At 40.3% G+C, this 15,698-nt stretch overlaps 1 protein-coding gene across 1 annotated transcript; it reads right to left on the reverse strand.

The window, feature by feature from the left end:
- Positions 1 to 374: 374 nt before the first annotated feature.
- GJD2 (gap junction protein delta 2) lies at positions 375 to 5,469 on the reverse strand. The gene is made up of 2 exons (XM_032112846.1): positions 5,130 to 5,469; positions 375 to 4,443 (listed from the first exon to the last, which is right to left on the reverse strand). Exons 1-2 carry the CDS (start codon positions 5,198 to 5,200, stop codon positions 3,600 to 3,602), a joined length of 915 nt encoding a protein of 304 aa, XP_031968737.1. The 5' UTR covers positions 5,201 to 5,469; the 3' UTR covers positions 375 to 3,599.
- Between the last annotated feature and the right edge of the window lie 10,229 nt (positions 5,470 to 15,698).

Below are 15,698 nucleotides of genomic sequence, written 5' to 3' on the forward strand. Positions count from 1 at the left end.
CAGCTTCCCCATGTAAAAATGCTACATGTAAAAATGCAGCTAGTTTTAATCATGAAAAAAAGGTCCTATTTTTTAAAATATTTTTTCATAGGCTCGCATTGTATCTTATACATATCTGGTGAAATGGTTCATAACCCCTATGTAAACAGATTTTGAAATTCACACAGGTGTGGAAAGCACAAGATCAAATACATAAAAATGAAATAATGTCTTTTTTCATGTAAGTTTTTTAATTTCATGAAGCTAATAGTGTATTAGATTCTATTGCAATTTTCCATAGGAGCTTAGTGAACACAGCATTTTTTTTGCATGTATCGTGACATATAATGTTGTCCACCAGTGCAAAACAATGTAAACAATGAACAAAACAAACATTAACTCAATTTTCATTTTTAATGTCTGATCCTTACAGAGATGTCAATGGTGAGACTAATTTATTTCACTGAGGCAGGAGCAAGATCTAAGTAGCCAGTAATGTGCCCTTCAGCTTCATGTTCACTCAGTTCTGTTCAGTTAACAGACTTTTCCATTGCTGTGACAATTTTAAAGCATTTATTCTGTAAATGAATAGTCAGCTTTCATGCAAACAGGCCATTAGCATTAATCATATGATTCTCACATACATTGACAAAAAAAGTGTTTGCTATATTTCTCTTGTCCATGACAAATGAGTAGTTGGTAAGAAATGAAAAATAACAATTTAAAAGGAAGATTAGAACAACTGATCTCTTGACACATTTCATCTCTCATCTGAACTATGAGAACCCATATTCCAAGTATGGAGGATGATGTTTCTGTTGATCAAAATATAAGTCTTTGCCTACTTCATCACTGATCCTGTTACGTAAATTAGCATTTACATTTCCTGATATTCTTCTCTTTGGGTTCTGAAGAATCCCAGTTTAGTGGAGTACAAATGTGCAACTACATAAAAATAATTAAATGAACTGAGTGATTTGCATTGACTAATATAAACAGATATTTCCTAAATATTACCTTAGAATTTTAAGGTATTAAAATCTTATAGCTTTCAAGACATGCACCTTCACTAGAGTTTGACTGAAAACTGCTATGCAGCCACTGGAAAAACCTGCATTAGGGCTTCTGCCTAACACAAAATTATGACCTGAACCAAAGCCCAATGAATTCAGTACAAGTTTTGCTCTTTCAACTTTAATTTACACTGGATCAAGCCCTTTGCATAAAATCTCCCATTTCTTCAACATTAAAGGAGTGCTTATGACTGCCAAGGAATATTTTTCCTTTCAATATCTGTTCAAAAAGAGATTTTGAAAACCATCCCAGGACTCTGCAAAATGAAAATCAGACTTGGATTTGTGTGTTAAATAACAATCTTCGGAAGCTTGTTATTTTGCAGATGGAAATTTTAGCTGCCATGTTGTCCTTCTAAAAATAACATGCAGTTTTCCAGTGAGCATGCAGTCAACTAGCAATATCAGTGTGCGTTTTTATCACAAAGAATCATCTGAGAAATCCATCTTTAGAGGTTTCTGTAATCAAATCAGGAAAACTCTAAGACTTACACATAAAGAAAAATATTTTTAAAATCTTTAAAAACATGACACATCTCAAAATCCTTTAATGTTTCACAGTGGAAGAAAAAAGACAACAGATGAATGCGATAATGGATAAACTATCTAAGAATTAATCTACATTTTTTAAAGTGAAAATGCTGGCAAACGACAAGAAAGGAATGTTAAGGTATTTATTGTAAGCCAAGAGGAAAAGATTTATATGCATCATCTCCAAGCCAATATATAATAAAATCCATTTTCAGGCTTGACATAAAATACAATCAAAAGGCCATTTGTCACTCTGAGCCCATGTCTCCTTCTTATGTTATAAAGTACCCCCAAATTTTCCAGCACCATTTTGGCCCTTTTCTTTAAAGGGCAGATACTATTTAGTTAGAAATGCACTTGTATGTTTTTTAGTCCTGATCCAACTCCTACTGTTGCCAGAGAAATATTTTCTGTTGAATTCAGAACGAATTTTAAAAATGATAAAAAAAGTCAAACTTAATATTCTATTATTTATTAAGATAATTGCTGTTAACAGAGATTCATTTGAGACTGCCTCAGTGGCTTACCAGTAAGTTGATGGGACATGAACGATATATTTCTTAAACCAGCTGTAAGGCAGAAAAGCTGAGGTTACTATTTGGATTCCCTGATGAAAAGCTGCAATTGTTTCATTTATAGGTAAATGTATTCTGGCTATTCCTAGAGTGACCTTGGCAGCCAACTGTGTTGCCCTTAGTGTCAGCAGAAAGAAGGCTGTTGGTGTCAGTGGACTTTGGATCAGGCTTTAAAGACAGAGCAAGCTTGCTTAAGGAGGAAAACAGACATAAAAAATAGTCCTGATTTCCCGGGTTTTATCACTTAGAGTTTAGAATACCAATAAGACATTTTAAACCCTGAAGAATAGTTGTTGTAAGTCAATTATTTTGACCCTGTAAGTTTTTTTACAATTGTATACAAGAATAAAGAAGAGCAAATCTCTCTGGCTTACAAAAAAAAAAAAAAAAAAAGGCAAGTACTTTATTTATCAATATATACTTTTGCTGCTTTTTACACCATTGCAATGACTAAACAAATAGCATAAAATAAACAAAGGAGAGTATAAAATCATTTCACTCCAGCTGGTATCCCAAAACAACCTTTTGACTAAGTACAGAGTTAGATGTTTCAAGTATGGCACTTATATGAATAAGAGCAGAGAGAAGATGATATATTCGCAGTTAAATGCAATGAACTCTCTTCCTTTGGTATGTGTGTCATCACAGGTGATTGTAGGTAAATGCATATCTTGGCTGGCATGAACCAACTCCATCTTATTTATGCACCTATTAGGGAATCAATCAAAACCTACCGATATATTCTGCAGATCACAACTAATGCAAGATGATTAAGGTCTCTGGTGTGTGTGTGTGTGTGTGGACAGGCAAACAAAAAATGGCAAAATTATATTCAGCATTTATTTTTAGCATGACTAATTGATGAACAAACCATGAGAGAAAATAGCTAGTAATACACACCAGGACTACAGTCTGTGATTTAGACAAACAAAATAAGACATCTGTGAGATACGTGAACGCAGGTATCCTGATTGAGCTGTGGTTAGATTCCTTACAGTGCACTTTTCCTCCTTCTAAAACATGCTTATGCCTGCACATTGCAACAGTGTCCCCCACCCCACCCCGCCCCATATAGGGTATCCTTGCAGAGTTTTTGATATGAACATTCTACACATTTACAACAATTAGTCAGACAGTTCAAACTGTAAACATCCTAATGACAACCAAAAAGCTGCTTCACTGACAGATAAAACCCAATCATTAGAAAGAAAAGTAGGAATAATAGTAGCTGTGCTGTAAGGCTAGGTCAAGCATGGTTTTATAGCTGTTTTTTCAGTCTTTTATGTAGTGCTGCATTTTGCAGCTAGTTCAGTAAGTGCAGATCCAATACCTTAATGGCTTTCTTGGTGGTTTGATAAAATGCTTGCCTAAGCAATGTACCTTTCTCTAATGGTATCTGGGTCTGTTCCACCTGGCACAGTGTTTCAGTTCTGTCACAGCCTCACACATAAGCTGAGTCACTTGACTGAGTCCTGCCGAAGTTAGGCATGCTCATTCTTGGCAGGTCCTTATTTCTGATTTCGTATATGGATTTCCTTTTTGCCTGTACTCCTCTCACTGCCATTTTGATCTTTCTCCAGCCCAAGTGGTTCAGTTCTGCCAAATTAAGCACCACACAAATCCCACTGACAGCAAACATGAATACCAAGAATACAGTCTTCTCAGTGGGTCTAGAGACATAGCACTCTACTTCTTTAATGCAAGGGTATCTGTCACATTCATACATGGAAGGGACATTGAATCCGTACAGAAAATACTGTCCCACTAAGAATCCAATCTCTAGGGCATTTCGAAAGACCACTTGGATGATATAAAATCGAGAAATGCCTTCTTGCCTCCTCATCTTTGATTTTGTAGTTCTGATAGCAGGATTGGGGATTTCCTTCACTTCTAAGCAGTCTGGTTCTGCCTCTTTGGTGGAGTTCTCAGTGTTTTGCAGCACCCCATTGACAATCGTGTTCTTGATTTTCTTACTGTCCTCACGCTTCATTGAATCCTGGTCCCTTTCCAAGGTAAGGAAGACAGTGGAGTACCTCCGTTCCCTTTGTTTAGCAGACTGGTGAACGGAGTATGTTATGAAGCACAGGCTGGGAGTGCACACCATGATGATCTGGAACACCCAGTACCTTATGTGAGAAATGGGGAAAGCCTGGTCATAACAAGCCTGGTTGCAGCCTGGCTGCAGCGTGTTACAGACAAACATCGTTTGCTCGTCATCGTACACCGTCTCCCCTACAATGGCCACAATGAGAATTCTGAAGATCACCACCACGGTCAGCAGGATCCTGCAACAGAGAAGCCCGTCAGTGCGCGCCGCCGCCGCGCGGCCGGGAGCTGTCCAGTGCTGACCGGGCCCCCGCGCCGCGGCACCGCGGACCGGCGCCGGCCCCGACACAGGCACCGGCCCCGACACAGGCACCGGCCCCGGCAGCTCGAACCGGCCCCGGCCCCAGCAGCTCGAACCGGCCCCGGCACCACGAACCGGCCCCGCTCCCGCGCGGGGGGCGCGCAGGTTGCGCGGCGTCGCCTCGGCGCGGCCGTGTGCCACAGACCGCGGGCGGCGGTCAGCGCTGGCCCCCGCCCGGCCCCTTCGGCGGAAAGGCGACCACACGGGCCCTGGGGCCCCCGAGAGCACGGCCGGGAGCGGCGCGGGGCTGCGCCGGCAGCGGGACCCCGATGGCAGTGGGGTGTCCCCGACGACCGTCCGGTGCCCCGTGGCTCCTCGGGCACAAGGACAGCGGCGTTTGCGGTGTCCCCGCGCCTCGGAGCCCCGTGCCGCATACCGGCGTCCCCAGCACACAAACACACACACACACAACACACACAAGCGAGCTCCAGGCACACCCCGAAAGAGCCCGGCCGAAGGGCACCGCGCAGCCGGGACCCACCGTGCGCCTCCGACCCCCTGGCCGGCCCTCTCGGACAGGAGGGGATCCCCCCGTGCTCCCCGTAGCTCCCCCGCGACCCTTACCTCCCTATCATAGTAGAATGCTGCTGCACGGCAGCTTCCAGTAGCCTCTCTAGAATAGTCCATTCCCCCATCGCTGTTCATCCGGAGACAAAGACTTTGGCAAGCGTGGGGGATCTCTTCACTTCTGCTTTTTTTCACCCCTCCTATTTTTTTTTTTTTTTTTTTTTTTTAATTTTTTTTTTCAGAGGGAGGGAAAACCAACAGAAGAGCAGCCCGTGTCTACCGCCCGCAGTCCGGTGGCGGGAGGGCGGCTGGAGGTGGCAGCCCTGCAGAGGGTTCCCGGCTCGGCTCGGCTCGGCTCGGCTGGGCTCGGGGCCGCTCGGCGGCCGCCACCGGCCGGGCCCGCTCGGCTCGTGGCGCGGCGCGGCGGGCGGACCGGCGGCGTGGAGGGAGGAAGGTTGGCTTTACTGTCTTGCTGTCTCTAATCTGCCTTTAAGTAGTCTCCGCTTGCGTCACTGACAGGTTGGTGGAGAGCAGCCAAAAGCAGCGCTCGGATTTTCTCATTTTTATTATTCCGGGGAATACAAACAAATAAATGGAATAAAAATAAATGAAATAAATAAAAGGATGAGGAGGAGGGAGGGCGGAGGAAGAGCTGGCCCGGCAGGCACGAGGCTCATTGTGCAACCGAGTGCCTCCTTGCCGGAGCGCCCCGGCCGGGCACCCGCTGCCCCGCCGCCCCCGCCAGCCGGCACAGCCCGCGCTCCGGCCGGCAGCGCAGCCCCGCCGGCACCGGGCGCTGCCCTCGGCTGCCCGTCCGAAACGCTGCTCTGCGGCGGCAGTGTCACACCGTGGCCCGCCCAGCCACGGGCGCCTGCCCGGGGGTCTCCAGGGGTTGCTGGGCTTTGCCTCTCTCCAGGAGATCAAAACAGCGGTCTCCAACAGAAGTGACCTTACTTGTTAGAGCTGCTAACCCTTGGAAGATACTTGACTCAAAATTGCATCTTTATTCTCCCCTGATCACAGTTATAAGAATCACTGAAAAGAAATAAAGCTCATATATAGCCATTTCAGAGAATTCTGAGAATAAGGTTGTATTTATGCTAGAAAAGACACCAAATCTTCACACAAAGCATCTCTAAACAGTAAAAGAAAAAAGTATCTTGAATAAACCCCTGCATTATAATCAGTCCACATATTTTATTCTCATAAACAACTGTGTTTAAAACAGTTTTTTTTCATTTTACAGATACCCTTACAGACTGTACCTGAAACATCACCAAACATTTCCACACAAAACATTGGTACCAATTGGAATTGACTTCTCCAGTGTAAAATTTATTCTTGTATTCTGTATATTTACAAAAAAAACAGGTAAACCTTCACACCTGTTCAACTAATCTCATTAAAGAACAACGTCAGAAAAATTCCTGTCAGTTTTATCATAATATTCCTACCATCAAACTCAGTAAAATCAAATTCTTTCTGAAGCAGAGCTGCACAGGCCATAGTAAACAGTGTAGTCTTTTTTTTTTTTTTTTCTTTGCAGCTCTCTCATGAACCAATTCCATTTCATATTAAAGATGTTAAGTGTTTTCTGAATAAATGGAACCATGCTTCATCTGTGCAAGAAGGCATCTGTATGCTTTAGACACCCCAAGGTTTGCTGTTCCTTCATTTGGACTATGCAGATGGACTCTGCTTCACGTGATACTGGGTCACTTGACTGACTGAATTAGGAAAGTGTCAAACAAGAGATGATCAATGAATACCTCTGCACAGAAATTTGAAGATTTTTATTCTCTCTCAGTCAAGGGTCTTTGGCTTTTTGTATATAGTTTCTAAAAATTGCTGCTGCAACAACACCAAAGCTATAAAGAAGTTGGAGTTTGGTTTGTTTTGTTTTAAAAGGACTGTGGTATCTATCCAGCTACCCTGACAACTGAGTGTCTCATATAGATTGAAATCTGTTTGGAGATGGATCTGAAAAAGAGAGAAATCAAAGCAGTAAGGGAAGGAGTAATGCCTATGTAGAAGGAGAGAGGGCAGGGAATATGCTAAGAAGCTAATGATGATAATCCTATTTAGCACACCAAACCAAGGGAAAACCCGTGATTGAAGTTACTGAAGAGAGAAGATTTTGGTTCATAGATAAATGACAGAATGTCTACAAAGGAAAGCTGTTCCCTGGTACTGGGATAGAAAACCCATTTATCTGAGCTTTTAGGACCCTTAAATGCAAAGGAATTACATTCTGATCGTATCAAACACTGGTCTACAAATTAACAGTCAGTGTTTGTGAAATATCATAATGTCAGTGAAATATCATAAATGAATGCTGCAAACATATAAACATTGTTATTACATTGTTTTGGTTTAATTATGGTTTAAAGTTAAATTCTTTCAGAGCTTTTTTTACAGGAGTTGCATCTCATTCTGGAATACCTGACTGCTCCTTTTTTAGCATACACCACCCCGCAACCATATTCAGATGCAGGATACTTGGCCTTCCTCTTAAGAAAGCTTACAAGACTTCAGACCTTGGTGAGTTTGGAAAACAAAAAATTCAGTGAGAGTCTCTTTCACAAGGCCAACATTCATGTAAAGTGGCTACAAAATTCAAAGGAAGTTGTTATATCTTGAATTTACATGTATGATTTCTGAAGCTATGAATTTCTGTCCTTAATCTGAGGCCTGTCTTGCTGTCAAAATAGAGGTAATAAGAATCAACATGATGTTCTCTGAATGTTTAACACAACAGTGGAAGGTGTATGAACAATGCGATTGACTGCATTTCCATTATCCTCTATGTGAGTAACGGCAACCTGGGGATTTATCTGACAAATTGTCTAAATCACAAAGTGCTCAGACTATGTATAGTCATGACTGTAAGTTGCAGAGGTAAGAAGATTTTCAGCTTCTAAAGGTTCATCTCAGTTTTTACACCATTCCCCTGAATGCTTCAGCCTATGGTAAAGCCAGGACTTGCAGAGCAGCAGGCTGCCAAGGATGCTGTGGATGTGTATTGCACGGTGTATATATTCAGATTAGAAAACCATGACTACATTTAATTCACAAACATTCAGGATTATCAAAGCTTCATATCTCCTAGTTTACAAAGAACCATTTCCAGATGAAGCAGCAGTAACAGTTTGCAACAGGGCCAGGCCTGTCTTGTTCAATATTTTTATCAGTTGCATAGAAAGGAAATAAAATCAGCTTGCTATTCCACACACCAGCTTTTGGGTGGTAGGGTGTATTTTTGTCCCTCTTGCTTTGCAGCCAAAGAGAATGAGTATTCATTCAGTTCAAATTCAGTATAAACTCTGTCATACCTAACAGGATCTCAAACAAGCTTTACAAAAAGAAAATTCAGTCTGCATGTGTTCAAAGATCCCAGTGCAGCGATATTAATTTCTGAGCAATAATATAGACTAAGTTGATCTTGGATTAGGTCTGAAGAATGAGACTGTATGTGTCCTCAGTTTGAAGCCAAACTGAGGTTAATCTGTCTGTAAGAAGCCGTAGGCCAGATTCTCTCTAAGAAATCCAGCCCTTTTGCCCTGATCTGGTTTTGTAAAGGGTCCGGAGAGCAATCAAATCTTGCAGGATGCACATTCATCCAGGATGGAGCAGAACAGACTGAGAGCAGAGCTGACACATTTGGCTTGTCTGTCAGACCCCCTGCAACCTGGATGTGGATAACATGACTGGGGCAGGATGTGGTAGCCACATGGCCTGTGCTGTGATACAGTGTGCTAAACAGCGTTATTCCCCTCCTTCGTTGCTTTCTCTGCTGAGGTTTACTAATGTAAAAACACAATACAGCTCTGATAAGAGCCTTCTGCACTTACTGCCTCCTTTTAAATTTATACATTCATCCTAAATTTATTCCAAATATTTTACCTTAAAATAAATCGAATCAATTATTAGTATTATCCCAACAATCTACAATGCAATTTTTTGCAGCTGTTTGCAGTGGATCCATCATTACAGCAAATGAACATATGTTATGTTTATATTCTAAAATTTCATGGCAAATGATTGTATTTCATTGTTATATTGTAAACTACTGTTTCCACCAACTGTAGCAAACTAGAAGCAAAGAAAGAGCTTTAAATTAAAAAAATATAGGCTATTAATAAAGAAAACAATGGGGTTTTCTTTCAGAAGTTTTTGTGAAAAGTCATGTTGCCCTATATCTGTATAATATATAATGTGACTGCACTTTCTAACTAGTGTCATGAAAGAGAGATCTTTCAGCACTGCTTTAATAAAACATTAGAACGTTCTTTGGAAGACTGATATGATAAATACTTCGTTTCTGATAGTATTTGGTGTAGTCCATGAAATCTAAGTCATTAGCTACTAAACTGAAAATGCCTTTTTAAGACCTCTCATAGCCATCTGCTATGCTCTGTTTTCAGTTGGTGCCATGTGTGTATTAATGAAATGATTGCATCAGATTAAATCTTTTATTCATAAAATCATCTAGGTCATCTGCTTCTACCTACACTTTCTCTCTCAATAAAATGTGCATTTGTGTGTACGTTCCCTCCCCATTGTATGAGTACAATTCTAGCTGCAGTTAGCTGCTATATGTAGATCTTGATAAAAAATCCCTCTCTGTGTCTTTTTCTCAAATGAATTTCCCTCAAAAGGCAACTCTAGTATATCACAGCGGAGAAAGTGAATTTTTTCTGCAGTTTTAAAAGTAATGACTTCCCAAAAGGTACAAGATTTGGATGTACTAATGACCTCAGTCTTTCGCAAGAGAAAGCAACATTTCAAGAATACTCATTTTGCTGCCAAGAAATGGGTAGGACACTCTGCCCATCCAGTCAATAGTGTTTGTGTCAAAGCTGTCAATGGCAGGCACTTGTGGGGTCCTTGTTGTGAGCATGGAATAGAGACTGCATTTATATGCTTCATGCTTGACAGTAGCAGTGTCAAGCACACAGAATTCAGGGCTTCCTGTACTGCAGGAACAGACAAAACACTCAGTTAACCTAATAATCGAATTAAGACTCTATTATGCATCAGAGGTTCCTATCTATAAATGAAGATTGCTATAAATGAAAAGTCGTTCAGGAAAACAATGTATGTAATCAGTGAAGAAGGAATAAATCTGTGAATAGTCATGAACTTTGAAGTGAGGGTTCATAAGTCATGTTGAAGTTCCATAACTATTCTTGCAAAGGGTGGGGGGCTACCATAAGAAATATTCACAATGGGGGCAGGTATTAAATAAATATACCACAGTCTTCTGAACTAAGGTAATTTAAAAGATCAAAATGTAACTGCTTTACCTGGAAAACAAATTTTAAGTATTATACTTTTCTAGTTACAGAATATTTTATTTCCTGACAGAAAAAATCACTGAAGTTTTATGGGGCTCTTGTAAGGTGTCCGCAGGGACCTTTCAGTGCACAAATTAACAGATCAAATCAATTTCCGAGGAAATAATTTAGATCTATATACTGAATTAAAATTGCATTTACTTCTGGCAGGTTTACAGCTCCTAATGCAGCAGCACTTGAACTTCTTGCAAACTCTGATTTATTTGCAGACAGGCTGCAGCCAAGAGAAGGGAAATATTATTGAAACAAATACTTATGAATTGACAGGCTCTGCAAAGATATACAAAAGAAGTAAAATATTCTAGTGACCAGATCATCTGCTGCCAGTCTATTGAGTTTCCCTTCTGACCCTCACCAATCTCAAAAAAGCACTCACATTGTGCTAAATCATCCAAACATCCATTAATGCAATTTCATGGATTATGATGGCTTAAGTGTAAATTTGTGAGCCAATCTTATGTGCCTTTCAATTTCAGCTTTCTTTGAGTTTTCATATACACTGATGAAAGAGCCTTTCAAAAATAACTTGGACAGAAAAGAGTATGAAGGATTCCACTATAAACAGATTTAGTACACATTTTAAGGATGCAAAAAATATCTACATACTAATATATTTAATTCAATATGGGAGTGAAATTTTTTCACCATTGAACAAATGATTTTATTCCTTGAGTCTATTCTTTCAAAGATACTTATTTCAAAATATATGTAGCCCAATATAACTGATTAGGGCATTGTGCTAAAATACCAGCCGATTATACAGCCAGCATGCCAGAGCAAATGCAGAGTATTGTGAGACTCAGTTTGGCAAACCCTATTTTTTGCTTTTCCATCAAAATTTCCATCAAATTTTTATTAGAAGAAATATAATTAAATTTCACAGTAATAATACCTTTTAAAAAATTTATATTATATCATATATCTTCATCATGTGGTAGTAAATTTTCATTGTACTAATGGCAATTCCCACTGGCTTTAGATGAGCCAGAATTTAAAAACCTTGAAGATATTATTTACACCAGATTATTTTAAAATTTCCTATGTCAGAATATGAATTATGAAAAAGTTGTGAATGCTTCAGAATACCCAGAGCAACAAAAAAATAAGATCCAGTAATAAGAAAAGAGTCAGCTATAATGGAACTCCTGCCAGCATTTTGATGCGTCTCCTATTCCATACAAAAAAAGAAAATAAACTGTGAGAAATCATGCTTCAGTATTTCAGTATGAATGCATTACATCAAGCACCTTTTTCAGTGCTACTGCTTATCTCTGCCCTGTCTACATTTGTCTTCAACCAAAGGCTGAATCTCTGTGCTCCCAGCTGCTTTCAGTTCAGTGACGTGATTTACTGCAGAGTTCTTTTCCTTTGTTTTGATTGCTACACCACCATATGTCTTCAGTATTCCTGGTGCCCCTCACTCCTGTTGTCTCCCTCCCCATCTCACCAGCCACAGAAGGGAATTCACATTACATTAAAGCTTCCCTTCAGAAGCCAGGCTGAAACAATCTCTTGAAATAACTAGGGCAGTCAAGTGATTGACTTGAAAGTAAAGTATGTCAGTGAACGGGAGTGAAAAAGCAGGAGCTCAGTAAGAAATGCAGATGGTTTTTAATCCTTCTGTGATTCAAAGATTCTGCAGTTGTAATAAAAATTCGTGAAATATATTTTTTATTAATTCTATACAGACACATGAGGTATAAATGCATACAAGCCATATTCATGGGTGCACGGATGTTTGTATTAAAGCATGTGTGTCCTGGCTGGGGAGTCCTATGCAGTGAGACAGAAGCTGTTGAGGGACAAGGTGGATCAAGTCAGGATGCAGAGCTGAAAGCCATCCAGCTGGATTTGGACATCACTTAACAAGAGAAATAGCCAGCACACTACCCCTACTCTGAGACATGGATGGTAGCAAGTGTTCTGTGGGGGTGGCTGGACCAATTGGCAGAGCAGAGGTAAACGTTCTGGGCTACTGAATTTTGGCAAAACATCACTGCCCAGGTAGAGAAGTTTGCTGTAAAAGTACATCGTGAGATGCACATGTACCCCGGAGTCGGGCTACTGAAGAACACCACAATGGACAGGTGGATTGGGCTGCCAAGATTAAAGTGTTTCAGGTGGATCTGGACTGACAACATAAGAGTGAATTATTTCTGGCTTGGTGGGCCCATGACACCTCAGGTCATCAGGGAAGAGATGCAACATCCAGATGGGCTCATGACTGAGGGGTGGACTTAACCATAGAAAATATCTCACAGGTTATCTGTAACTGTGAAATATGCACTGCAATCAATCAGGCCAAGTGGGTGGGCATCACCCTGTTGTGTGGGGGCTAATGGTCAAAATAAGCATGGGGAGGCCTGGCAGATTGTTCACATCACCCTTCCCTGAGCCTGCCAAGGCAAGTGCTGTGTGCTGACCATGGTGGAAGCAACCACGGGATGGTTGGAGACCTATTCTGTGCCACATGCTACTGCCTGAAATACCATCCTGGGCCTTGAAAAGCAAGTCCTGTGGAGGCATGCTACCCCTGAGAGAATAGAGCTGGATAATGGGATTCATTTTCAAAATAACCTCATAGACATTAGACACCTGTGCCAGAGAGTATGGTATTGACTGGATGTGTCATATTCTCTGCCATACAGCAGCCTCTGGGAAAACTGAATGGTACATTGGACTGTTACAAACCACACTGAAAGCAGTGGGCGGTGGGACCTTCAAATCTTGAGATTTACATTGTAGTGAAGGCCACCTGGTTAATTATCACTAGAGGCTCCACCATTCGTGCTGGCCCTGGTCAGTCAGAAAATGCTTACCACAGAAGGGGATAAAGTCCCCCATACTGCATATGAGGAATGTGTTAGGGAAGACAGTTTGGATCAAGCAAAGGCAAACCCACCCATAGGAATTCTCTATGAATCCTCTCCTGTAAGATTACTGAAATGAGTTAAAAGGGTTCTGTGGGGAAAATGTATTTAAATTCCACAAGATTTAAGATTTTGTCCCAGGTAAGATTCCAGGCAAAATCTATTGAATTTTGACTTGCAGTGACGTTAGTACATATGGATCAAGAGTATATAGTCATGGGTTTGAGAAAAGAATCTGACACAGTTTGTGGAGCTCATGAAATATTTTTTAAAAAATTATTTTCAAATTAATGTAAGTTTATAAATATTCTGTACTGCCAGTTTTTTTAGTCTAGAATCTTTAATCTAGTATATAGAGCTATGCACTTGTACTGGAAATTACCAATTTCTAGAGCCAGAACACTTTCCCAGACCCATCCCAATCATGCACATCTGAAATTTCACAGGTGGTGATTTAAACTGGCATTTTTGTGAGTTCCACAACTCTTACTAACAAACAGCATCTGCTCAGTGCTGTGCAACATGCTTTGTTTTCGTAACACCATTTGTTAATCTTTCCTAAAGAAAAAGATTTCCAGGATGAGTACTTCATTAATTTTTTGTAATGTTTCCATTTCAAAATGGGGCAAAATCAAATTCAGAATATTGATTTCTTTTATTTCACAGCAAATTGAATGGTTACCTAAAGATTTTGTGAAAATTTTCATGTTCTGAAATATTCTACTCATAACTATATTTTTCAGAATCTATTAGAGATGGTTTACTTTCAACAGTATTGCAGGAATCTGTGACACAACAAGAGAAAAAGAAAAATTCAATCATTCACAAAACATTGTGGGACAGCTGCAAACGTGTATGATTTATTTCTGTGTTTTTAAGAAAAAGACAAATCAGCATTATGTGTAATGTTGCTATAATATTGGGAGTTACAGTTTCTTTTTCTAGATGACAGTGAAACGCACATAATTTCTTGCATAGGTTAGAGTTGTTCAAGGGCTGCACTGATTTGTGTACATCCTGTGCATATCTGTCCTCATTTGAATCAGGTATTTACTTGGCATTTTAGATTTAAAAATTCTGCTCTGCTGTGTTTGCAACCCCTTTCACACTTTCCTGTAAGAACATGAGGATTGTTTTCCTCTGATAAACTTAACCAAACTATCATTGATTTCTAGGAAAAAAAAAAAAAAAAAAAAAGAAAATTTGTCATGGTACCTTGCTCCGTGATTTCATTAACCTAAATCTATGTTCTATGAGTGGGAAACAGCATGGAGAGATGAATCTTCCATTACTCTATCAATTCCCAGGATCTGTGGCCTGGGGTGGGCAGGCTGGCTCACTCTACCGGTAGCACCAAGCATCTGTTTGAGTCATCCCTGGGTATGTTTCCCACTTGTGCTTGCCCAGCTCTACACCTTGCTGAGGATCAAGGGAAGCTGAAGGACTACACTACACACCTCTTGTGTGGCTAAACACCTAAACCAGAACCTGAACCACAGAGTCTTTAAAATATTTGTCAGTTGAACTTCAAAGGCTTCAGCGGAGTGTAAACGTCATATATTTATATTTACATGCAGACGGGTAAATAGTTTATATCGTAAACATTTTTACCAGCTATTGATTTTTACCAGTTACTAAGATGTATTGCCAACATTACATCAAGTTTTATCTATGTTTTCTGGGTTTTTTTCAGGTTTTGAAGCATGTCTTACATCTGTATGTGTCTGTGTGTCCCTACCTGCCAGAACACAATAAAAGAAATAAAATAATTATATTTTCGTCAATAACCCTTTACAGAATATCTCCATTTCACCCACAAATTCCACATGACAGAGTCACTCAGACTGTATTCAAGCCCATAAGGGGGTCATACCTCCTAACATGGGACAGTAACTCTCCCTTTCCCCATCCTGATTTACTGCACAGAGGCATGGTGAAACACATACTTCCTGGTGGAAACTTCTAAGAATGAATCCGTGAAGGACTTGTTGCATCCCAGAGGCTTCCTTTTGCCTAAAAAGAAAAAATCAAAAAGCCAGAAGGACCAGAGGACTCCTAAGCTTTAGATTCAATAAGGATTTTTGCATGCTTAAAATAGATGAAAATTACACGAAGAGAATTTAGAGATGGGAGTTTCAAGATGTCATGGTGAGATGTAGCTCCCCAGTGTTTTCTCAAAACCAACCCTCTCCTGATCTTAAAAAGTATAAATCAGTTGTTTTCCAGCCCTGGTTTCACTGTATAGGTATATCCATCCTACAGTTTTAGTGGACAAAATCCAGGCGAGGGGATCCAAGTATTTTCTGATAAACACTTAAAGGCTTCATCTGTTTAAAACATATTTCAATCAATAAAAAAAAAGGGATAAATTATTGATATAATTTTTTCATTAGGGTTTT

The sequence above is a fragment of the Corvus moneduloides genome, chromosome 6 (genome assembly GCF_009650955.1).
Source record: "Corvus moneduloides isolate bCorMon1 chromosome 6, bCorMon1.pri, whole genome shotgun sequence".
Taxonomy (NCBI): Eukaryota; Metazoa; Chordata; class Aves; order Passeriformes; family Corvidae; genus Corvus; species Corvus moneduloides.